At 46.7% G+C, this 26,525-nt stretch overlaps 1 protein-coding gene across 1 annotated transcript; it reads right to left on the bottom strand.

The window, feature by feature from the left end:
- Window positions 1–378: 378 nt before the first annotated feature.
- GPR139 (G protein-coupled receptor 139) lies at window positions 379–14,452 on the bottom strand. The gene is made up of 2 exons (XM_059484678.1): window positions 14,332–14,452; window positions 379–1,492 (listed from the first exon to the last, which is right to left on the bottom strand). Exons 1-2 carry the CDS (start codon window positions 14,450–14,452, stop codon window positions 558–560), a joined length of 1,056 nt encoding a protein of 351 aa, XP_059340661.1. The 3' UTR covers window positions 379–557.
- Between the last annotated feature and the right edge of the window lie 12,073 nt (window positions 14,453–26,525).

Below are 26,525 nucleotides of genomic sequence, written 5' to 3'. Positions count from 1 at the left end.
GTGCCACAACCAGGCTTGTCACCATTTGTGTCTCATAGGCTGCCTCCTGCAAGGAGGCCTTGACAGCACAACTGTGTCTGGTGGCATTTCAAGCCAGAATCGACACATCATTTTTGGCAAGTGCACACTCCAGAAATGGCACCTTCCACAGTACACAAAAGCATCTGTTTACTTTCTCAATAGCAAACTGATGGTCAAGTAAGGTTTTGTTGTGTTTTAAAAGGTTGTAATTAAGCACTGCTGTGGCTTTGCCCTTCTGATGACTTTGGATTGCACTGGTGTTGGAATGCAAAACGTTTGAGTGTGACTGAACACTAAGACTTGAACTCTGAAGCATATTCAAAATGCTATAGAAGAGATGGAGGTGTTTGCCTTCTCACTTCTGCTCCTAAAATCAAGTGCTCCTGTTTCCTCCCGACAGTCTGATCTGCCCCTGGCCGCCCAGAGAAATGAAATCAAATGACCTCTCTTCAAAACAGCCATTTCAGAAAATTACATCCTGAAGATGTAACCACTTGAAAGGAACTTGCACCTGGAAACTCCAACTATTGGCCTTTTCATGGTGATATTTTTATAGGCTTCCCATTCTTATCATACTGGTAAACAAGCATTTTGATGCAGTGAGAGTTGGCTGGGGAAATCCAAGGGCTGCTCGTTATGGAAAAGTTATGGTTTGTATAGAATTGCACAGGTTGCTTCTGACACTTAAAGAAGGCTTTCAAGGTGGCAGCTGCCATTGTGCGAAATCTTTTGCTAATAAAACAGTAGAGGAAGAAATTAATTGCAGTGTTCAGCAGCGCCAACATATTGGCGATGTCCGACACAATATGGACCAGCCAGCTGTTGTTTATAGGAGACACGTAGAGGTGATACAGTATCATGATTATTCTTGGTGCCCACAGTATGGCAAAAATAGAAGTTATAGTAAACAAGATGGCTGTTGTTTTCCCCGTGGAGTACCCGCGCAGGCGGAAATTGCTCTTTCGCCGCAGCTTGTACACGATGATGGAGTTCAGGATGAAGAAGATGGAGCAGGGCACCAGGTACACAGTGAAGCAGTGCACCCAGATGAGGACGTGGTGCACGGATGTGCTGATGTAGTCCTCAATCCAGATGTTGGGCCACCAGTAGTAGGGGATGCTGGTGAGGAAGCAGGTGATGTAGACGCTGACGATGACCTTGCGGGTGCGCGCAGGGTAGGAAACTGTGTGGTACCTGAGGGGGTGGCACACGGCGATGTAGCGGTCGATGGTCAGCGGCACTGTGATCCAAATCGACGTGTGGATGGAAGAAAACTCCAAAACCTCAATTATTTTGTCCAGTACCTGAGGCATCTGTTTGTTTAAGATGAAGTCTTCCATGAGGAAGTCAACAAAGACGATGAAGAAGAGAACCAGGATGTCAGCAGCAGCTAGAGCTAGAAGGTAATTATAGGAGGACTTCTGCCTGCGAGCTACAAGCTGGGAGAGGATGATGACTGTCAAGATGTTTGCTGTGGAGAAAGAAACACAGAGTTAGGCTATTAAGATGTAACATCAGATTTTCTGAGCACTTCCTTGAAGTTGTTCAAGCATTTGACAATATGACCACCTTAATAAAGTTCAAGAAACCAAAAGGAAAATACCCCAGTCTGGTCTCTCAGAGAAGCTGTTGCAAAGACAGAAGCATGTGGCCCTGCTTTCATCTGTGGAATCCACCCCCTGAGCAGGGGTTGCGGGGACTCCTGTCTGAGCACACAAAGGGAGTGGTAGCAGGACAAAAAAGCTCACTGACACATTTATTCTTCTTTCCCACCTTGCTTTTTGCACTTTTTCATATAACAAGGGATGAATGAGAAGGGTAGTTTATATTTATATAGAATATAAACAGCCTTCGTAGTACTTGAGAGAATTGCTGGAACACTAAGGTGTAGCCAAATTTTAACTACTTCCTCTTGTTTACTAGAACTTACTGTGCAGTCTTGAATTGGAAAAAAATAAAAATTCCTATTATTACTACTATCAGTTTGGCTAGAACGAGACAGACAAGATTGTTCCCATCAGAGGCTGGCATCACTTGGCTAGAATACTTGAAGAAGTGCTTAAAAATCAGAGATCTGGTTTACTGTACAAGTGACTGCCAAATGCTTGTAGTTGATACTTTCCCAAGTTCTGTAAATCACTTCTTCTGGGCATTCAGTGCTTCAAACATTTCTGCCAGCTTTGATGGATTTCCCAAAACAAATCAACAATAATTGTAAAGATTCCTTTAAACCAGAGAAAAAGGAAGTTGGTAACATAAAGGTAATGACAGTCTAGGACATGTCCTACAACTGAAAATGCTTGTTTTAAAAACTGTTTTACTTGGCACTGAAAAAACTTCCTCCTTCATGAATGCCTTCAAAGCCTGCTGTCTGGGAGCAGATTTCTGCCACCAGGGAAATGAACTGCAGCAGACTGAATGATCTTGACTAACAGCCCTCACCTATTTCTGTGTTAACTGAATGTATTAATGTTGTTATTGGAAAAAAATACTAAACCAAACATGACAATCAACTGACTCTTTTCCTATATTAAAAAAAAAAAAAAAAAGAGAGAAAGAAGCATGATCTTTCCAATGGTTCTGTCTCAAATTGCCTTCAGGGGAATTTTCCCAATTCTGTCCTCCATTAACGTGAATGCAACTGCATTGATTTCAGCTCAGTGCAGACGTGGGAGACAAGAGGTGATACAGGCAGAACTGCTGTGTCATTTTTCACTTCCTTGCTGAGAAATGCCTCTGCTGTGCCTGCTGATGAGCTCTGGAGATGCAGTGAGTGATGTACTGTCAAGGAAATCCTCGAGCTGGAGTGTTTATCATGGCTCTGCAGCCACTGCTGGTTTTGGCCAGCCAGGCTGACTGGCTCAGCTTCACAGATATTGGATGTGACCCATGGGGTGCATCTTCTCTTTAAATCCTCTGGATTTGACTCATTCCAGCCCCAGCAGCTGGAGCCAGTGAGCAGCAGGGGGATGTCTGAAGGCCCTGGTCCCTGCTGGTAACTCTGCCTGAGTGCCAGAGCAGCTCCTGCAGGGGTGCTGAAGCCATGCCGTGTGCAGGTACAGCAGCCCTGCTCCTCACACGTTCCATCTATTGCAGGGCTCCTGCTGCTTGCTTCTAACCCCACTCTGGTTTGCCACAGGAGCGGATTTATGAGCAGTCCCTTGTACCCTTTGCCCCTCTTGGACCCTCTCTCAGTGTTCCCAGCCACAGCAGTGTGCTGAAATGCAAGTTATTTATCTAAGGCCAGCAAGGCTTGCTTGGTGAGGCAGATTAGAAAATTGATCTGACAAAGTACACATGAGATCTACCCAATTTTTTTCTGCAAGGGTTACTTGTGTTACTTGTGTTACTTGTGTCTTGCACTGGAAACACTTTCTCTGGGATCACATTAGAGTTTTTTTCTTGTTGGATGATGTGAAATATAGTAAAACCATTTACTTTGTGAAAGCAGACACATTCTGGGGTGCAGCAGAAAGTTGCCAGTATGCCAGTGTCTTAGCACAGGGTCTGTGAGTACTTTTCCTGCTGCAAACTTTAGGGAAAGTGTGGATGAGCTATGGATACCTCAGTCCTTCATCCATTTCCTAGCCAGCGTTTAGTTGGTCCTTGGTGCGTCCTCAAACAGTATCTAAAGCTCAGTAAAATGGGAGGTGGGTGGGCACACCACTCTGTGACCAACTGTGTCCTTGTGCCAGTCTCTCAGTAACTCCTGAGTGTCCTCAGTGTGCTGCTCTCCTGTGGGCAAAAATTACCCACTGGGGGTGAAAGTAGATAGAAGAGTATTTGTGACCATATTTTAACCCTGCTGACACTAATTCTTGCAGTAGCATGGTAGGCTGTAATAAGAACTATGGCAGAGATGATGATGATGATGATGGAGATATAAAAATATTTGTCTCTGCTGTAATTACATACAGCTGCTGGATAGGTCAGCACCCCTAAACTGTCCTGGATGGTACTCTGCCCATTTCTTGCAGAGTATTTTCTAGATGCTAAGTGGTTAAGATCATTTGAATTTGAAAGAGATTGATCACTGTGCTGGGAGATGATTAGGGGATGACAGATGGGAATTTATGCCAGCATCACTTGCTGCAGTGCAGTAGTCTGAATTTATAAATATCTGTTTGAGAACCAGGGCTTGATTGGGGACTAGCCGGCTGAAGCCTTGAGGTGCTGCTGGCAGATTTAGCAGCAACTGTACAAAATGGCAGTCTCAATTCTTTCCCTCCAGGCATGAGGACATGAGACATTTGAGACACAGCATCCAAAGGTCTCTGATACCCAAACACCTTTGTTCCAGGCTGCCCCAAACAAGGCAACCTTCTAATTCAGCCAGGCTTCATCACAGGACACCTACATGCCTCCTTTGACATCTCTTCTGACTTTATCAGCTTCTGAGTACAAACTGCAGCACCAAAATTCACACCATTGAGGTCCTTTGTGTCTGAGAGGAATCTTCCTTTAGGAGTAACTTTGGTCCCTGTGTGGGTTTGGGTTTATTTCCCATAGCAAAGCTGTGCTGCAGAGCCTGGGCAGTCCTCTGTGCCTCAAAGCAGTGCCTGTGCCCCAGGGCACAGTTTTACCCCAGTTCTCATTTCATGGATTGCAGCCATCACTCAAACAGTGTCTAAACATGGCCTTTGCAGGGGATTTAAAAGCTCCTAAATAGGCATAGTTCTGGGCTTTATTTGTGGGTTTTGTTTTGTTGTTTTTTTGGTTTTTTTAAATTGAGAGCACTTTGCACGTACACAGCAGCCTGTGCAGTCAAGTGGCCTTTACAGCACAAGCAGCAGCTCCCTGCATTGGGAACAAGGTGGTCCTGTAGTTCAGCAGTTCAGCTTTATAAACTACCTACATGAGGAGCCACGAGTGCTGCTCACTGAGCATGATAAACATGAGGTCATGGAATATAATGGACAGCTTTTACCCAACACAGTTGTTGCTAGGATCACCACAAATTATTGTGTGATGTGTGAAACTTCTCTGCAGGCTTAGCAATGGTCACCTGACTGGCACAGAGACAGCTTACAAATGGGAAATTTTAAGTTGCTTCAGAAAAAAATGTTAGTAACACCTCCTTTTCAGATTTAAGAACTCCAAGAATGTAAGTACAATATGGTAAAAAAAAGCTGTGAAAAAAGGGATGTTCTGGCTTGATGGGAATAGATGATTTCCTCTAAGCTAGGAGGCAATATTCAAATGTAAACAGGTACTGTGTCTAGCAGGCAGATCTGACCATGGTTCCTAACACAGCTGCTCACCAATAGCTACCAGACTGGAGATGAGGATGGCATTCAGCCCTTATTTTGTCTGGGAGCTCTCTGGAGAAGCTGATGATAATGGGTGATTTCTGACAAAGGTGCTACATAACAGAAGTTATTAACAAAAAAAAAACCAAACAAGAATACTGTGGCAATGTAAATACATAATAATTACTCATGTTGGCTATAGCTGGTCGTGTGATCTTTTTAAATGACCTCTGGATGCTGTTTGCCCTTAAAGAAGAGAGTGGGTCCACATTTTCCTCTTACAACCAATGTAAATCAAACTCAGCACTAGAGCAGATGGGGACAGACTGAACAGTGCTTCAGTTTGTTCCTCTTTTATTATCATATCCTGAGTTCCTTCCTTAAACTGTTGTGAAGCATAAAGGGATACTTTATAGAATATAATTAGTGCAATACAAATTTTGTCTTCCCAGGGAGTTCCTGTGAGGATTGATTTTCGAAAATAAATGGATTTATTTGTTGTTGAGCTGTCTGAGTGCTGTCAAACAGCACACAGCAAGGCACCCCATGAGGGAAGAGCTGTCAGCTTCTGCTAGTGCCTGCACCATCTCCCAGGGAATGGAGAGGGGATATATGCAGAACATCATAAAACTATGGTAGGCATGGATGCAGGATTGCTACTGGAGATTTCACATCTTGTACGAAAGCCCTTGTGTGGCTTGTGCTTAGAAAATCCCATGTGCAGGGCCAGACCATGCCAGTTCTGAGGGTGGAAGAGAACCTGGAGGTAGAGGATGCCCAAGCTCCTGCCCAGGACAGCCCAAAGTCCCTCCTGTGTGCAGGAGCCCGGGTTAGCTACTGCCAGGGAAAACCCAGCACGGCCCTGTGCTTACAAGTCACAAGTGAATGAGACAGTCACTGCCAGAGGCCACAGTCTGACAATGAAATCTGGCCTCTGGGGCCATTTTTCTCACTGACAGCATTTATTAGCTGAGATGGCTCTGGGGAAGGATGCAGTGAATGAGGAACTCTGCTCTGCAGCTGGCACTAGCCCTCAGTGGGTCACAGAGGCCAGAGAAGGATTTCAGTCCAGAACAAGCACTTCCCTCACTGTTGGAGGGCATAGACACAGCACTGGCACAGAGCTGCCAGGGGCTGATACTCCCTCTGAGCCAGGCTGGAGTGCAGCAGCTTGTCTGGCAGAAAGGTGTCATTGCATTGGGCTGCTTTTGGCTCTCCCAGACCACTGGAGGTTTCCTGGAGTATTCTGTATTAAACAGGGCTCTTTCTGCAGTATGAGAATGGCCCAGAAGAAACACTGGGCTAGGATGTGGGGAGGTCTGCTTTGGGCTCACTGGGGCCACATGTGTGTGAATGTGATAGGGATCTGGTTCTCCTCTTGCCATCTTCACCCTCTTGTCCACCTTTCCTGAGATGGACCTGCAGAGCAGAAAGTCTCTAAAGAATCCCAGACATTCCTCCTGCCACTCCAAAGCCTTATTCAGAGGTACCCACACAAGGATAAAAATGTCTAAAATTAACATCTCAAAGTCCAACCTTGCATCTTGCTACCAGAGCAGTACAGTTTTCTAATGGAAACTGGTGCTGGGAACAGAAAAAGTGATCTGCAAAATGATGCAGAAACCATAAAAGGAATTTGGTTATTCATGCAATGCATCTGGACAGACAGGGATTTTCAAGGTAATTTGGGTGTCTCATTTGGCAGATGTCTGTGCCTTCTAAATGTGGGCTGTCAGTGCAGTGTAAGGGGTCTGAAGCTGAGTAACTCGAGCTCCAGGGTGACAAAACCATTCTACCCTTTTGATACCAAATGCCAAAGTACTGAGGCAGGTGCCAAAGGTGTTTCATGGGATGACTGGGATGGAGAGAGGATGTGATTTCATAAGGACATTGCTATGAATTCTTTACTGAACATGAATAATTAAGAGGATTTTACCTTTGATTGTGGTTTTGCTAAAATAAACCAGTCTTTATGTCTTCCTAAAGCATTAGGTAATGCAATAGGAGCCCATGCTTGCAAACCCCATGGCCAAGCTTTCTCAGAGACAATGCCAATTTTACACAGTATGCAGGAAATTACAGACTTTGTAAAACCACTGCAGTTTGGCTTTATTCCCCCACGGAGAATATACTACATCCCCACTAGATACATCACTCTTCAGTGTGCTATTCAGGACATTGAAGAAAACACACTTGGAGTGAACAAATATGTGAGAAATATCCTGGTCTGATGTAACTGACTGACAGGTGATTTGTCTTGAGACCCAAAGCAACCTCTAGAGCACCTGTCCACGCAGGCAATACTCCATATGATGGACAAGATGGAGAGGATTAATGACTGTACATTGCAGGGACTCTGTTTCAGGTGCTAGAAGGGAAGATTTCAGCGTTACAACAGGCAAGCTTCTCTTTTCTTACATGGATAGGGGGATAAAATTATTTTTGGTCATCTTCTGGTCCTGCTTGGCTGCCTGCACTTCATTCTCTCTGCACAACCACACTGGGGTCCTGAGGGGCAACTAATATCACCTTCTGCAATGAAGTCACCCCAAGAACAGCACCAAGGACACTCCAGACATTGGGTTTTAGTATCTCTTAGTACATATCTGTATTCTGCAAAATGAAAAGTGATTTGTGTGTATGCCCTCCTGTGCTCAAGGAGTGAATTTTGGCTCTCTTTCCTTTTCTGGTGTCTCAAAGCTAACGAGAAAAGAGATTTTAGGCTCAGAAAGACCACCTGAAACAGCAGGTGGAAGCTCTTGTGGGCAGGGATTGCTTTGCCCTTGGTGTGTGAAAGCAGAGCACACAGCCCACCAGGACATCTCAGAGTTGTTTGTTTGCCCACACCAAATTGTGACGTGTGTGGTTAAAGGCCTTCTGCTGGCTTGTTTCTGCTGATTCACCCCATTTCACAGAAGGGAACAGAAGGAGGATGAGGAGGAGAGAACTAAGTCAGGGGGTGGATGAAGAACAGCAGGATATCAGACTGCCTGGTGCTTCTGAATGTTTTGACTTCTTAACAACTGGGGGCTCTGCATTACCCACCTACCGTGGAAACTGGCTGTGCTCTCTCTTTTGTGTCGTTGTCATTTCAAGGAAAAATGTACTTTGGAGTTTTTCCTTTCCAATCTATTTTAGCAGCCTGCCATGCAAGGTTGTGCACTTCATAGTCTGCTGAGCCTCCCAAATATGGCACCTCATTATCATTACAGCCCTGACAGTGCTGCTTCCTACTGACGTGGCAGAAGAAATCCAAAGTTAGCAATTGCACTCTGTCTAGTGGCATCCAAAATGTACAATCAACTTCTCCACAATCCATGCATTAGCATGGATTCAGCCACATGCTGCCTTTCAGGCTGCAGGATTCTAGCAGCTACAAAATCTACATATGTACTGGCCAAAAGAAATCAATCCCATCTGCACACCTTGCTGTCACCAGTTCTGTGCAGGAACAGAATGAATCTATTACTTTTCATAATGGTTTTTCTCTCCTAAAGAACAAGCACTCATTTTACTATAGGAAATGACTCATTTTAAGCATGTTAGCAGCAGTTTTGTTCCCCTCTGTCCAGTACTGCTACTGTAAATGAGCTGTAATGCCTTTCAGTTGCTCCAATAGCCAAGCTAAAGTTCTGGCAACCTATTTGTCCCCTTTTTACTAGGATGCAATGTACTGGCCTTGTGTCCAATTCAGATTTTAAGTCAGAGAATGTATGGCCTTTGAGTAAAAAGGGGTGGTTGAATCAGGTCTCAGGAGGGTTTGGTTCTTATTCACTAATGAGCAGCAGAAGAGTGCTGTTGTTTCAAGGTCATAACTCTACATTGTCACAACTCTCCCACTCATATTTTCAGATCTTCCTTTAGCACTTCTATTTTTCAGGTGTGCTGCTATGAGAAAGGCTATTTATCCAGGTGTTGGAAATGGTCTCTTTAATCAGAAGCCTGTACTGTGATTGCAGAAGAATACACTTGGCAGCAGATAGCAAGAATCCAAAAGGAGTCAGACACCTCACAGTGCTGTGTGCTCTGTGTACACCTCCCTCTGCCTGCTTTGGCATTTACTTCTACTACACACCACGTGAGTCACCCACAAACATTGCTGGCTGTGCCCCTTTCTGCTCGTGGGCCAGCTGGGTCACAGCTGTGGCACAGGGACAGCAATGCCCTCCAGGTCCTGTTCCCCCACACAGCTGAGGGGTGCAGGGAGCACAGCTGGGCTGCTGCATGGTGGTGGTCTCTGATCAGGGACGCTCAGCCCACCAACAGCACCTGCCTTGCCAGGATGATCACCCAGGCATGCACATCCCCCAGACAGCCTCCTTATTCCAAACTTTATAGAGAGAGAAGGCTCAGAAGGATCAGGTCTCCATCTTTTCTATGCCTATGACTATACTGCAGTTTGCACGGGCACAGTGCACAGTGTGCCAGTCCAACACCCTGGGAAGCATCTGCCCTGCTGTGCAAGGACAGCAATCTGTCATCTGTCAGGGCAAGGTCCATAACGTGTATCTGTCTCTTCACAGAGTGTTAAAGCAGTTAGGCACTCCTGCTGAGCTGACAATTTCCTCCAGGTCAGGACTGCAGCTTCTCTCCCTCCACGTGGAGCCCTGTGAATGCACTCTGTGCTTGGCTGGGCTTTCAGTGACCCAGGTTGTCCCCATCTCCACGTCACCTTGTTCAGCAGCACGTCTGACATGAACTCTACCTGTTCACACCTTCCAGCTGGGAGCATCCAAGCATGTCCAGGCTGCCTTCCCAAGCTTGTCCTGAATCTACATTTAGATCAGTTTGACTGGGTTACTGCAAAAACCTAAAGCACAAAAAAAAGAAGCAGCTGTGGACCAGGCACCTGAAGTTTGGAGTGGCACTTCCCTGGGGTGTTGCTGTGAGTCCGTTGCCTTCTGGAAATGCTGTAAAGGTGCTGTGCTTTGTGTCACTGGGATGCAATGATACCCAGAGCCAAAGCACATCCCAGGTAGGGAACTGACTGGCAAGCAAATGGAACCAGCAATCCCACTGGGACTGGCTAAGGAAGCCAGATTTCACTCTGCCTCTCACACTGTCAGGAGGGGATGAGTCCTGAGAACTTGGATCAGGCCAGACCCTGATCTAGGAAATGCTGATGCTCTGTCCTTCCAGCAGCAATACACTCCATTCCTGATGGAAAAGTGACTGCATGCAAGGCAACTCCACTGCTGCTTCTCCCCCTGATGAAGCAGGAATCAAGGTCAAAGCCAGGTGCCTGCAGCAGGCAGTGCTGCTTCTGTGCCTGAACTTCTTGGTTGTGTTCAGTGGCTCCAGCACAAAGGAGCTCTTTGGTGCAGCTGCTTTGTGCAGCCCTCACTGACAAAGGGACCGACTGAGAGTGGTACCTGTTGATCTTTGCTTTCTCACCTTTACCAGCCCCCTCTTGGACTGAATCAGAGCAATTTATTCCCTCCTCCACATCCAACACCACCCCTTCCCTGGCATTTTCTCTCACTAAAGCAAGGAACACTTCTATTAAGACTTTTTCCAGCCTTTCTCTTGCCTCCCAGCTATCTGCAGGTTCTTCAGAGGTTCTCTCTGACAGACAGGGGAGTATAGGGTTAACAGAGCAGGGGCTGCAGAACAGCTCCATAAATGCTCCATAAAAGTTTCCCCTGTAAATGGGAGAGAACCCCACTTCCAGTGCCTCTGCCTGGCATTTTCTCCTTGCTCCCTGCAGCCTACTCCTGAGACACCCCACTCCTGGTAGCAGGACCTGTGGGACACCTTTGCACGCCTGCACTCAAAACAAGTTTCAGAAAGCTGTCTCTGTCTCACCAGCCTCTGCTTAGAGGGAAAAGCAGCAGCCTCCTGGCCCAGCTGCCTGAAGGCACGATGACCCCTGGCAGACCTGCAGGCACCTGGGGTGCAGTACCAGCCATGCAGGGTCAGTGTGCAATGGTGCCTCTGTGGGTGCAGCCAGAGCAGCACTGAAGGGAGTTCACTTTGCTCTCCTCTGTGCTTTTTACAGGTTTTCTGGTGCCTGGTTGAACAGAGAGGCAGAAGGAGCCACTGCTGAGAGCAGGCTCTGCTGAGGTGCCTGGTTTATATAGGGGCAGGAGGCAGAGGTTGCTTCCCCTGCACACACAGCCAGGCCTGGCAGCGCTTGGCCTCAACGTGGAGTTGTTGAGTTAGTGAAATTTCCTTCAGACAATACAGCAGGAAAGGCAGAAACAGTTAACTGGCTTCTCTTCTCCTCAGTCTTTCTCCAAGATTTATGGCAAGGAGTTAACTCTTTCCATTTCAGCAAAACACTGCACTAGTGCTGTGTTTGAGGACACATCCTAGACAGGGTTTCTCTTAAACTCATGGCATTGCACTGAGCTAATTAGGATCCCCCATAGTTCAGGACTCTTTTTCTAACAGCCAATAAAGTCTGCTACCTTTACAAATTTCTAATGTCAAAAAACTGAAGAGCAGCTTCAAATTAAAACATGAAAGCTCTTTTTAACACTGGTGTCACCCTGTACCCCATCCTCAATGAAGCCTGGCTGTGTGAGTCTTCCCCTAAGCACATCCAGCTTGTTCTCATCTCTGGGCAGTCTCATGAATTTCTCATGCACTCAGCTGTGCATTTACTCAGCATACTGTGCATGTGCAGGGAGTCCAGCTGTCAGTGCCAATGCTATCCTCAAATAATGTGCTCTGGACACATCCACACCTGATCTAAGCCCACTGAACTCAGCACCACCACATGCTTTGGCTAGTGCTGTTAAGCACTGGCACCGGTGCCACTGTTCTAATCAACTGATGTCTGATCCCCTGAGAAATGCAGGAGACCACTGCTAATTTGGACCACGTCTGATTTTAACTATGCTCCTAGAATGACAGTATTAGGTCTGTAATTACAATGCAGTATCCCCAGGGAGCTGGTGCAAGTATGTGCAGAATGTTCATTAAATGATTTTTCTTGTCTGTGCACTCAAGACTTTTCCCCATTTCAGAAACACACAAAGGCAAGCTTAGCCACAGAGTGCTTCATGACAACTGCTTCACCTGATAATCCTGAGAGGGTCTTGCCCACTTCCTGGGGGACTGGCGCTGAAATCAGAGCCTGTCATTGCTGTGGACATCTAAGCAGCCTCTGAGGAATTAATAAAGAGGAAACAACCTCCTCTCCCTGCTGGCTGGGTCTCTTCAGGTCAGGGCTGAGACTCATCAATGTTTTGGAGCACAGACACTTGCCTGTTCCCTGCATCCTCTGTGGGTAAATACAGGACTTAACTTTCCAGTTCTCTGAACTATTAGCCAATTGGGAAATTTTAATTACAAGCCAGAAATGGGGGAAAAAAAAAACCCAAACCAAAACAACACAAAGCACATCAATTCATACAGAGAGTGGTAATTGCATGCATGCTGCTCAGAGGCAGGCTTCTCTTCATGTCTGATTAAAAATTTTTCTATGAAATAATTGCTTGAAGAAGGAATGGAGGTGAACAAGCATTTAGAAACTGCAGATTATGACCCATCATTGCTGCTTGCCATTCCACACGGCACTTAAAATGTGTAGCTCTGCACAGACACAACCAAACTCTCCTTTACCACACCTTAAAATACCAATTCACCTTGGTGCATCAGAACTTTTCCCCAACTTATTCTACTTGTCCTTGGGATCACTCAAAGTCACTCTCAGGCTGGAGGCGTTAAGCCAGTGAGCAAGACACGCTGTTTGTGCACCCAAGCTGTGCTGGGATGGCAGCTCTGCCCACAGCAGCTCCCCTCGGTCCTGAGTGCTGAGGCATCTCACCGGCAGCCCCTTGGGGGGAAGCAGCTGCTCAGTGCCTGTCTGGGCTCAGACAGTGCTGCCCATGTGATGTTCGTGCGGCATCGGCACGGCTGGGGCTGTGTGCTGCCAGTGCTGCTCACAGGTGTTCACATCCAAGCTTGGGACATCCTTTCCTTCCTTGTTTATGCTGCTTCTAGCTTTTCCCATTCCAAGCATCTCTATAATGTCTTTGTCCCCTTTTTGAGCAGGAAATTTTGCTCAGGACTATACACTCTGGAGACTGGTGCCTGTCAGCTGGGACTTTATTCTGAGCCCTGTACCTGCACTCAGGGGTCTCAGTGCCAGCATTGCCATTGCCTTTGCAGCACACTGACCTCAAGACTGGACTTTCCACCTCCTGTCCTGCTCCACCAGCCACAGGGGCAGGCTCATGAGTATGACAACTGCCTGCTAAGCTTCTGACAGCGTGCTCCTTCCCCAGTCAAGTTCTGTGGTGATGGCATGTCCCTTCCTAAAGCCAGCCCTGCCCCACGGAGTCAGATAGGGATCTGCAGCAGAAAAACTCGGCAGCTACACTTGTGGTCACTGCCGGCTGGGCAGGCAATCGCTGAGGACCTGGCCGTCCGGGTACCGCTCTGGTACTCCATGGCCACAACGACAATGGCACAAACTTCGCGACAGGCTGACTCTGTGTGTCAAGTTCAAAGTCAGGATGCCCGAAGTCGCGGGGGAGGGCGAGGGCAGGCAGGGACAAACCCCAATGAGGGAGGCAGCGCCGGGACGGCAGCGCTCCGGGCGGGGAGATGATGCTGCTGTCGGGGGGATGCTGCTGTCCGGGAAATGCTGCTGTCCGAGGGGAAGCTGCTGTCCGGCGGATGCTGCTATCTGGGGCATGCTACTGTCGGGGGGATGCTGCTGTCCGGGGGATGCTACTGTCGGGGGGATGCTACTGTCGGGGGGATGCTACTGTCGGGGGGATGCTGCTGTCCGGGGGATGCTACTGTCGGGGGGATGCTGCTGTCCGGGGGATGCTACTGTCGGGGGGATGCTGCTATCCGGGAAACGCAGCTGTCCGGGGGATGCTACTGTCCGGGGGATGCTACTGTCGGGGGGATGCTGCTGTCCGGGGGATGCTGCTATCCGGGAAACGCTGCTGTCCGAACCTCCCGCGCTCATCCCGCCGGGCACGCGGAGCCCGGGACATCCCGAGGACACGGCGGGCGCTGCCCCCGCCCCGCACAGCGGGCAGGAGCCGCTCCGGCGGGCGCTGCCGGGGCCCCGCAGCCTCGCCCGTCCCGCGGCACTCACCCGGCAGCCCGAGGCAGAGCAGCAGGCTGTAGTAGACCACAGGTGCGTACCCCAAGCCGCAGCCATAGCGGTGGTGCGCCAGGAGCGAGCCGTTGTGGAGGTGGAGGTGGTTGTGCTCCATGGACCCGCTGTCCCCGATGCCGGCGCTCGCTCCCCGCACGGGCCGCCCCTCGCACGCTCCGTGCGGCGGCGAGCGCGGCGCGGCCCCGCGGCGGGCGGCGGCACATGGCGCGGCCCCCGGGCGGCCGGCGGGGCCGGGCCGGGCCGGGCGGGGCGGGGCGGGACCGGCCCCCGCCTCGGGCCGCCCCCGCCGCCAGCGGGGAGCTCCGCCGGGAGCCGCCGCCTGCCCGGGGCAGCGGGCCGGCCCCGCAGCGAGCGGCAGGAACAGGGGGGGTCATCCGAGCCGGCCGCGAGTCACTGGAGAAGGGCAGGGGCGAGCGGCGTGCCTGGCTGCAGCCCGGGCTGCGCTCCGCACCGCCTGGGGAGGCAGCGGCTCAGCCGGCGATGCGCGCTTGTGTCTGCGGCATCAAAACCGCGGGGTTCGTATGGCACTGTCCCCTCTGCTCCCCGCCGTGCCGCGGGTCAAGGACGGGGCGGGCAGCGGGGACAGTGCCCGGCTGTAGCGGGGACACTGCCGTGCTCCAGCAATGACACACTGCCCTGCTCCATTGGGGACCCAGCCGTGCTCCGGCTCGGACACAGCCGTGCTCCAGCAATGACACACTGCCCTGTTCCAGCGGGGACACTGCCGTGCTCCAGCGAGGACACGGCCGTGCTCCATCAATGACACACTGCCCTGCTCCAGCGGGGACACTGCCTTGTTCCAGCGGGGACACAGCCCTGCTCCATCGGGGACACTGCCGTGCTCCAGCAATGACACACTGCATGCTCCAGCAGGGACGCCCCTGTGGACGGCTCCCGCAGGACAATAATGGAGAGAAATCAGAATTTCTAAAACCTTCTTCACCATTCCTTAAGGCTTGTGTATGTCAGTACATAGTCCCAGGTATAACTAATAAAGCATTTAGAGTTAGGTTTATTACATCAGGGTGATTGAGCCCTGTCCTTTGTGCTATTGGATGCACTGGTCAGGTGTGAGTACATTGATATGTCCAGGAGGTCGTGATTTAGTGATAAAATAGAAGTTTCATTACAGTGCATGCCTACTAAGCAGAAAACAAGATGTCTTTTCACCCAAAGTGTGTAAGGTTGAGCCCCACAGACCAGCACTATGTGTTGGAAGAACCCCCTGGGTTTCTGAGGCTGCCAGGAAAAAACACGAGGGATGGACGTGTGCAGCGTGTATGAGGTTGGTCAAGGAGTGTCTGATGGGATACACACAAGATACAGTAGGTGGCTCACAGAAGTAAATAAAGATGTGTTCCTTACTCTCTGAAAACACCTGACTGTTTAGGGTGGATAATGGTGAGCCATTAGGTGACTAAGTGAGGGCTTCTGCACCTTTGGATTTCCATGGTCTTGTTTGAAAAGGAGTTTAGCTTCTGTTTGGAAACACAACCAGGAAGCAAGTAAGGCTCTGGTCTTGTGAGGGACTTGAGTACTTTGCTCAGAGAGTCAATAAGATTATTCATGTGCTTAAATGCTAAATAGGTCTTTTAGAACAGTACTGAAACTTCTGTCCACCTTCCCAGGTTAAACGTGCTAGAGAAAATATGTTTTTTCTCTGCTTTTTCAGTGGATGTCTTCATGAAGGTAAGCTAGAGTCTGGTGGTACAGCTTTTATGTGGATGCGTTCCTTTTGAAAAGAGTATTTTCTAAAGCATTCATTCAAACAACCAGCAGAAGTGTATACAGCAGTGTGTGTGGGGGTGATTATATAGCACAAAGTCCTGTGAATTCAGCTTTGTCTGGTTTTCCCCCACCTATTGAACTTTTAAAATTTTTTTCTTTTAAGTTCTTCTCATCTTTTTGCAGCAGACCTGAGGAAGAAAGAGGTCTTTTATTGCCTCCTGAAAGAGAAGTGATTTTTTCCTGGAGCCTTTTCTTGGGGGCAGTATCAGCAGGGCTGGGAGCCTGACTCACTGTTTGGAAGCTACGTGAAGATCATCAGCAAAACAAAACACAAAAGAAGGGGATGGCAGAGGAGCAAGTGATGGTTTAAAAGTGCCACATGCAGTTTGCAGCGCTCTGAGTTCCTCAACTTTACAGTTAACAACAGTGAAATGCCACGAGGACCTGGAGGCAAAGGGAGAACCTCTGCCATCTATTTTCTGTTGTGCTGCTGCCACTTTGAAGTCTGGCCTAGTTTTGATCCTGAGCAGTAGGGCTTCCCTGGAGAGGGCTATTTCTACAATAGAAGCATATGTTTCCTCAGAGCTAGAATTGCCTCCAGGGCACAGTTCAGGTAGGTGCTCATGTGATGGGGAGAGCTGATTGTAGTAAGAGTCTTCTCCTCTCTCCCCATCTGGAGCTCTCAGTGGAGCCTCACAGGAGGCCCTGATGCACGTGACATGTTTCTGTGTGGTAAGAGGAGGAAAACTGGGAAATTTGTTCACATTCACTAATGGTTCCCTCTCTCCTGCCCTGCAAATGGAGAGGCCACAGAAAGTAAATCTGCTCCTCATACCTCAGCTGGCTGAAGTGAAGCTTCTTAAGGAACTTCTCTGCCTTGCTGCACAAAGAAAAGCAGAATGAACTGGGTTTCCACATCTGATTTGGTTTTACATCACTGAAGTAAAATTAGTGAAATGCTTTGTTATATATCAGAATTAAGGGCCCAAAGTAAAGGTGAAGATTGCTTTTGTGTTCTGTGTGTAAATGGTATTTGGAGAGGTTTTTGCCCTTCAAACAACTTCAAACCACTTTTGGCCTAAATGAAATGAATTTGGTTGTTCTGCTTTCTGAATTCTGCAGTAACAGAACTCCAGACAGAAATGTCAATAAAGCCAATTCAAAACTAACCACAATGCTTGCTTCTACTTATAGGTATTTATTTTTAGTCTTCTCGCTGTTTTCTAAAGGAATGACATTTATGTGTAACATCAGGGCCACGGTGAGGAGGGCACTGCTCTGCTGCTGAATTAACAGACAGATGCCTCTGGAGCCTTGAGGAGAGCAGTTCCTGAAGCTCATCTCCTAAACAGCCCCATGCTTAGACAGTGAATGATGTTTATTCTTTTCCTAAGAGCAGTTTATTTTTTATCATGACATGCTACATAACAATAACAGGTGGATGTACTTCACTTCAAAATTCCAGAGGCACTTGAATTTGGTTAGCTTTCTTTTACTTTTTTTCTGAGGAAATGAGCCTTCCTAGACAGCTAGAGAGTGATTCTGGGGGCAGGAGGATGAAGTGCCAAGTTAGTCACACACACCCCCATGCACTGGGGCTGTGGAACAAAGCACTGGTGACTTCAAGGGACAAATGCCATTTACTGAGGGAGTTGGGAAGAGCCAAATGTTGAGTTGTTGCAACACACTGGTGTGAGTAAATGCCTGGAAGATAGCAAAGGTGGAACTGGGAGGGCAATGGTGGAGTGTGTAAATGGATTGGGAGAGGCTGTGTGAGGGTAGAGGAGTCTCTCAAAGGAAGAGGTGTTGTTTGGCCAAAAATATGTGTGTTAATATTTTAATACAGTTACAAGAGGCCAGGGACATTGGCAAGAGAACTGGTTTAGGGCCTGATCAAAGCTGTCTTACCTTGCAGGAATTAAACTCAGAGTTGCTACAGAGAAAATGTTGCCTATAGGAAGGACAAGTCTTAGATTATACCCTATTAGATGTATTTAATTTTGCTGCAATGAAACCCTTTTCTTCAAAGCAATATTTTCATTTTTCTGTACTGTTAGGATGCAGGATAATTTAGTCAAATTGTACCCCTTTTGAGTTAAAGAACTGTCCTTATCAATAGCATTCTGCAGGTCTCTCCAGACTTGGAAGGTGAGGGAGACCTTTCTATGTTCTCATAAAAGCTGTTAAAGTAAAAAAAGGTGATTATGCAAGTTCTTTACTAGAGTCTCCTCAGTGCCTATGCATTGGCAGGCTCCGATTTTATGAGAGAATAGTGAAGATTTATTAATTTTTAAGGTCAGAAGTGCTTCTTGTTGCCAGGGAAGGCTGTGGGTGCAGCTGCAGGTCCACAGCCTGCACCCTCAGACTCCACAGCCTCACAGACTTCTCTTCATCTCCTCTTCCTCTGGCCTCCAATCTCCTTGGAGACACCATGAAGGTTACAACAGGTCTCAAACACTGTCTATAATGGAGCTTTGCCTATGTGAACCTACTGAAAACAACTTTAAAGCTTTTAAACACCAATTATTTCCTTCTAGAATTGAATGTTTATTCCCTGAACTCCCTTTTAGGTTTCAGCTGACAAATCTCATTGTAATTAATTTGAACTCTATTGTGAGTACATTTTCCAAGGGAACAGAAAGCAGATGTGATAAATGCCTGAACATGAGATTTAACCTAACATCTGTTGTTTTAAAGAAGAGTTACAAAACAAACTGTGTTTTGTTTGTGTTTAATTGGTAGATGATACACCTGATTTTCCATTGTACATTTTCAGGTTACATTGAAAACATCTGATAGAAATGTGCACTGAGATAAACTCACTTGACCTGTCCAGCTTGCAGTGGTTATGACAAATTAGTGCTGCTTTTGCAATAGTCAGCATATAGGTGGTGTTTCAGATAAAATGAATCTGTTACACACAATAGAAGTCAAACCCTTTCTGGAAGACAAGAAACTGAAAAGGATCCATCAGGAGCTTGTATGATGCTTAACTATGGAATTACTGGGCTAATTCATATCTTTAACATAAGCATATGCTTAAATCCTTTGCTGGATTTAGACACAAATAAATTAGAATTAAAATGTAACTACTTGACAAATATTTCGGAAGGTGGAAGCTAATTTATCCTCTCCCCAAGGTGAAAAGAAAGCACATGAGATTCATGTCACAGACTCTATGTTTCCTCTACTGTAATTTTAAAAAGTTGTATTAGAAAGTACTCAAATGTTCAAGCTTGCTTGGGCTGGAAATTCCAAGTGGTTTAACTGCAGAAATGGTGTGGCATGCACAGAGCTCACAGTGGAAGGCTGACAAATGGAGGTGACACTTTCTTACCACGTTACTGAGCTAAACCCACTCCAGCCTGTGAATACCAAGAAGGGTGAAAACATTTAAGATTATCTCTTATTTTAAAATCATTGTACCGATAATTTTTGCTAATTATTGAAAAAAATGTATTATTACAATATTTCAGTGCATTACTATTTGCCATGCTAAATCTCATCAGGCCTCATTTCAGGATCAAGTCACAAAGTTAGGTTCTCTGTTCTGCAGTTTAGGGTTTCCTATGCAAATGCCACGTTTGGCTGGTGTGATTAAATCCTCCCTGCACGTCTCAAAATAAGCTACACAATTTGGATTTGGAGCTTTTCTTTAAGAAAATCCGCAATCCTCCCCATAGTTACTTGTTGGGGCTTTTGTGTTTCTGTAGCGCAGCGAGCGCCGGCCCCATCAATGCTCCCGTTCATGGGGCTGGAGTGGCCCCTGTGTGGCACAGGCGTCACTGCCTGGTGACACAGCTCCTACAGACTGTGGCTTGTCGGGAGGGTGGCTCTGGCACGGCCGTGCCTGTCACAGGCATGCACAGCAGCACCCCTGCAGCCCCTGCGAGCCCTGCAGCGCTGCAGCTGCGCGGGTGCTGAGCCCTCTGAGCCTGTCGGATTCACAGGCAACCCCTGAGGAAGGGGAGAGAATGATGCATCTGAATCCATCCTATCAGAAGGCAAATTAATTACTTTATACACTGTGTTATTCTATACTATATTACATTACATCTAAACCGATTCTGCCAAGCCCTCAACCCTGCACACCCTGCCCAGAATCTCGTGACTGTCAGCGACAGTCCCGACACACACACACTTACACACACACACACACACTCACACACACACACACACACACACTCACACTCACACACACCACACACACACACACACACACCTGGCCCTGACAGGCCAAGGAAACCAAACACCATCACTGTGGGTTAACAATCTCCACACTGCATTCTACTTTGGCACAAACACAGGCACAGCAAATGAGATAAGAATATTCTTGGGAAGAACTGTGCCTTGCTTTTCTCTGTGAAGAGAAATGTGGGGCTGCACCCTCTGGCTGAGTGCAGCCTGGAAGGTCCTGCAGCATCACCTTCGTTTCTGTGGGAAGGAACAGGAGGCACAGGGGAGTGAGGCTCTGAGGAAAAGGAGCTGATGCAGACTCTGATTTTGTGGCAAATTAAATAGATTTCCAGGCCCCTTGTTAACTTCTGCCCGTCCACCAAATGAGCAGCCAGCCTGAGCAGAATAAGATTACTTTCTCGTTTTACATAAAGCTTTCACATGCTGTCCCCCCTGTTAATTAAGTAGATTAAAGGTTCTGGCTTCCTTGAACTCTGCTTTTCTTGTCTGATACACTTTGAATTAGATGTAACCATTATAAAATGATCAGAAGAAAAGACTGAGTTTTTTCTCACTTTCTAGGTATTGTGGGTATTTTTAGGTATCACACTTAGCAGATACAGCAAAAATCCCTGCAGGGGGATGCTTTAAGTGGTTATAAAAGCCACTATTAATTTGGTTTTATTTCCTTGATATAAAAACAATCCTATTTTGACTTTCCAGCAAGAGTAATTTGTCTGTCAGTGGACACATATTTTCCTCCTTCAGGGTTGAACTTTTGGTGTTGTTATTGTTCTAGATAAAAAGAGTAACTGTTTAATCAAAAAGTAGTGCCATTAAAAATGTTAATGAGCTTTGTATCCAGTCTTATTCTCATGCAGTTCCACTGACTGTGCCATGATTTCTCTTGATTTACTTTGGCATAAGTGAGGCATAAGCAGAATCCGTCTCGGGTTAGCCACAGCTTTACTGTAATCCACGAGGTCAGTGAGAGCACCAAAGGAAGGAAGCTCTACATAATCAGAAATCAAATAACACAATCCCCCTACAGCTCAGCTCAGTGCTTGCTGCTGATGTCAAACACGTGTCCAAGCCACACCAGGGCACCTCCAGCAGTTGCCCAGGGGAAGAGCAACAGGACCAGTCGTGTGCCTGAGCACTGGGACTAGAAATGGTTTTGATTAAATTCATGTCATTTTACAGGCAGGTGCAGTGCTCTGATATCTTCATGTTTATTCTGCAGTTCACCTGCCTCTGTCTGTGGCAGGAGGGAGAAAATGTTAGAACACATCACTGAAGAAAGGAAGGGGAAAATAAGGGGGAGGAAAACAAACTGAAAAAATTGAACGTGTCAGCATGAGTAGGGAGAGGGATGTAACTGCAAACAACCTGATGTGGCTCAACTCAGCCGAGACCATGGAGCAATTCTCTGTGCAGCAGCAGAGCTGCAGTGAGCCAGGTGGGCACTGCTCCCATCAACTTCACTCAGATTGCTTCACTGAGTGGGATGAGCAGGATTTGGATTTTAGAAAACTGCAGAGAATACTCTTGCAGGGTTCTCAGATATTTCCCCCTGTTTAAATTGGCTCAGCAGGCCTTGCAAAAATCCCTGTGGGTTTGAACAAAAAATTATTTGCAGTTTCCTAGAGGCCAACAACTGTTTCTCCTTTAATCAGATATTGCCCTGAAGGGAGTTTTGGTCTCCCTGTGGATCAGGCATCAGTAATCTAAAGTTACTTAAGTGGGGCCAAATCCTGGCATGTTTTAAAGAGGGTTAGTAGTTTCTTTTACATCCAAGCCCACAAAGGCTCTGGATGATATACAGTGTGTGGTAAGATTACATGGTAAAAGTTTCTGTCCTTGATGATATTAGTGCTTGGGCACACTTTTGACAAAGACATACAGCTGTGATTTTTCTACCTTGAACTTGAAAGAGAAGTCAGGATTTAATTTTATGTCAGCACCCGGAGGCTCTTTATTTCTTGCCTTTGCTCTTTATTGCTCCCACACTGCAAACACAGAAGTCTCCAATAATACAGCCCATGGAATCAGAAATGCAGGGTCATGCAGTGCTTGCTATTGGCCCCTGAAGTCCAACTTGGGCACTGCTATAAAAGCAGAGACTCCTCTGCCATTGACTCTTCTCTTCCACGGCTGCTGGCCTGGGAACACGAGAGCACTTACTGACCACAGAGCTTTGCTTCCAGACACTAAAGGAACAGTGTTTTCCAAAGGGGCCTCTGATCTTTGCCTGTGGAAGCTGCCAGTGGCCAGCAGCTCCAGTCTGAGGCCTCAAGCTGATCATCCTGCTCACGCTCCTCGTGGTTGATATGCAAGGGCTTTGTCAGATCAATGGCAAAATTAAATTCCAGAGTCAGACTTGGCTTTAATACTTTTTAATAGATTTGAGTTTATGTGAGAAGGGAAAGGCAAATCATAGGAGGATTTCAACCCTTTCCTTTTTGTTTTCCTTTGTACCAGCCAGCGTCCTGGGCCAGCTGATGCAAGTGACCCCTGTTAATTTTGTTAATTGCTGCGCAGGCAGACTTTGATGGGGTTCTGTGCCAGCAAGGAGTTGCCTGCAGCTGTGGGTTGGATGCTCTTCCTTTAATTTTTATATAAGCCCACATATTTTCAAACTTCACTTGCATGATATTGGTGGTAGATCTTAGAGTACATTTTGGATCAGACAGCTGAGTGTTTCCCCACTTTCAGGGATTTGTAGTGTTTTGTGATGGTTGCACAATGAAATAAGCACTTGTTTTGCAGTTTGAGGTAGCTAATGGATTTCAAAGCTCTTTGCTATTGTAATTTTTCTGCCTAATTGTTTTCTGTCTGTAACTGTATGCCTTCACTTCCAGGACTGACTCTTACATTGCCATGTATGAGATTGATGCAGATTCTGTTCACAAAATGACACAGTTCAATAGCAATCAGGGATGCAAACTGAGGAGGCAGAGGCTGCAAGATTATTTTCATCTGCCACTCGAAATGCAATTTCTAACCTGCTTCTGGAAAAATGACACCCCAGCCTGAGAAAGTGGGTAACCTATCATTTTATGAGGCAATAATTTAAAACTGTTGGGCAGCTGATTAATGAAAGATACAGGCTGTACATAAGTCAAATTTCTGAGTCAGTTTTACAAAGGTGGTTTTTGTACAGGCTCTCATTTATAACCAATGTGGTTTTTGAGATCCTTGATTTGGTGTGGCATGTGGGAAGGGACTTGTAGGTCAGCACCATGTCTAACATTCGGGGGGTATCTAGTTTCTGTAAATATTGATTTCTCATTGAACAGGTTGACTTTAATTTGTTTTTAATTAGTAATGGCAGATGTTCAGCTGGGAGAACAGCTAGGGATCATTATTCTAATAATGTCCTATTAGCTTTTAAACCTTCCTCTTAATGTAAATCTGTAATTAGAGTGCTGTCTCTATCTGCTGCATCCTACTACCAATTCTCTCTGTAAGCCAATACAGTGGGATGCCAAAAAGCTGCAGGGATTGTAAATTGTGTCTTATGACTCTGTGTTTTGGGTAATTGCACACTGAGGACAAAGCAGAATAAAGCAGAAGAGCTGCAGCTCCTCCCAGTCCATGGGAGGGATGTTCCCTTGGGTGGAGGATGCTGTGACAGCCAGGTGGAGGTGGAGCAGAGTTTGTGTGTGTGTGAGTCCCACTGGCACAACGTGGGGCAGGGCAGCCCTTGGGGAGGCTGCTGCTGTGTCCCCAGCCCTGCCAGACAATCTGTGCTGGGGTCTGAGGAGGCTCCCCCTCAGCTGGAGCTTTGGCTTTGTGCGTGTTTGGGGGAAGGTTCCGCCTGTAGGTCACTGTTCCCTGCCTCTCCCATGTGCAGTCCCAGCACAGCAGCACTGACTGGGCACTCCTTGAAGAGATTTTGTACCCACACAGCTCCTCTGGTTCCATTCCAGCCTCAAACTGACAGTGAATCACCAAACCAGCAGAAATCAGGGCAGGAGGTGTCTGTGAGTGTAAAATTTAGCTGGTTTGGTGGTTTTATACATGTACCTTGTCTCTTACAAACAAACCCCATTTCATTCACTGTCCTCTGGGGGCATATTCACTGTTACCCATATTGATCCTTCCTCACAGATCCTTTGCATGTGTGCATCCCAAAGGAGAAGTTAATGTCCTTTTCTGCACATTCTGCAAACCAGCTGTGCCAAGACCTTGTGAGCTGCTTACAGAAACCTTGGCCTTCGGATGGCCTCCAGGGGGTCAGGGGCAGATCCAGAGTCCCCTGCTCTCACCCCAGTGTATTACTCATAAAACCCCAATCCCATTCATGATTTCTATTGCAATAGAAAATGCTAGTCCTAGCCATCACATAGGAGGCATGTGTGACCATATCTGTATATATTTCATGTTTCCCTTGAGAATATCATGTCATTTAACTTCTTCAGTGTTGAGTTTTTGTCTTGTACCCACATTGAAAAGAAAACAACACTCTGAAAAACTCCCTCCAACTTTCCATCCTCCTGGAGTCAAGCCTAGAGTGGTATAAATCTGCCATGCTCTCTGAGGAAGATTTATTTCCAGTCCTGCAGTGACATGATAATTTTGACTTACCTGCAGAAACTTCCTGCCTTCCTCTCTTCCCATCCTGCTCACTGTATCTTTCTCTTCTCTTCCTGCAGGCACAGTGCTTGGCTGCTACTTCAGTTAAAATAAATAAACAATGGTCTGTGGTATCCACCAGACTCTTCTGGATCACCCCTGTGCCATGGTGAAGTTACCAGAGCCTGCTGACCTGTTTCTCTTACTTATTCTACAGCCCTCAGTAGTTGGATCATCTGCACAAATGGAGTCAACAGGCAGCAGATGTAGGACAAGAACCAGATTTCATCTCTTTCTTTGCATTTCTTTTACAAGATGAAGATACCTGATACACTTCAAAGCCAGAAGACCTGTAGTGATAGCTAATAAACTGCTGTCCTGATACACATGCTGATAAGCCCAGCTTATTTCCTTTAAACCCACACGTGATGCCTCTCAGGGTGCTGGAAGCCTGTCCTGCACGTTTAAGGAAGAAACTATTAGGTTCTTTTTCTAATTACTGTGTATTTCTCCGTGTTTAACTTCATTCTTTCATTCAGGCTGTGCTTGAAGCATATCCTGCCTGATGTGACTAAGCTGTTGACTCACTTCTTTTATGGCTGCAATAAAACTAGATCTAATGACCAATGTCTGGATATCAACCACCAACAGCATTTGCAAAAAAAAAAAAAAAATCCAGATTGTTCCTTCTCAGTATTGTGTGTCCTGGTATAACTTCCACATCATTTATAACACCAGGCAGGCATGGCATTGGTGTAATCAGAGTTTTGTTTTCTTCTTTTGTAAAGATTATCTGCTTGGCTTTAGCATTATCCCAAACTCTTCAGTTCTGAGTTTTAAATAGTGCTTGCTTGGAATGGGTCCCCAAAACCATTAGTGCTGGTAATTGCACTCAAAGACCTAAAGTAGACAATTAGCCTTGCACTGAGCCCCAGAGGTTCCATAATTCCATGAATTTGGAGTTCTCCTCAGTTTTCCCATCCATCTTGGTGGTCTCTCAGCTCCTGCTGCCATCTCAGTGGGCTGGGGAGGGGAAAGCATCTTATTTTGGTTTTATTTGCAGGTTGACCCCAGCAAATTTCTGCAATGCAAGGAAGGCTGAGCACTGCAGGAGAATCTTTGCACCTCTGCTTGTGTCTCCTCTGAGCATGAGGTATCAGAATGGGGCATTTTCCTTGCCAGGGGCAAAATAATGGACTGTTTGATGCAGAATAGGGCATGGATGGGCAGGAGAATCAGGGACCTGGAACTGATTCCCCTGAGCCTCCACCATCTGCTGCACTGAGGAAAGCCCACAGTAATTCCACACAATCAGTGCAGAGTCAGGGAAATTATGGGTTTTAGCCCTAAGACATCTGCAGTTGCAAGTCTCCCAAATTGAGATTGTATCACAATATTTGATGCTGGAGTCATTCAATTACATAAGATTCTCAGTTTCATTTAAAAGAAAAAATAAGTTTCTGTACTGCAGAGTAGCAAAGATTAGCTTGCACAGATAAGCTGAGGCAAGGCCAGAGGACTGAAGAGTCTCACTTTTGTTATTTAACATCTCATGATTTTAGAATCCATCTCACAATAGAGCCAACTCATAATGGGAAGTTGCTTTCAGTGAATGCAAAGTTTTATTTAAAAAAAAAAAGTCCCAAGCCCAACAACAGCATCTTCAGCAGATCTGAAGCTTTCTGTGA

This window comes from Ammospiza nelsoni, chromosome 17 (assembly GCF_027579445.1).
Source record: "Ammospiza nelsoni isolate bAmmNel1 chromosome 17, bAmmNel1.pri, whole genome shotgun sequence".
In the NCBI taxonomy this organism is placed as follows: domain Eukaryota; kingdom Metazoa; phylum Chordata; class Aves; order Passeriformes; family Passerellidae; genus Ammospiza; species Ammospiza nelsoni.
The sequence above is the reverse complement of the archived record's forward strand: the minus strand, read 5'-3'. Positions and strand labels throughout refer to the sequence as shown.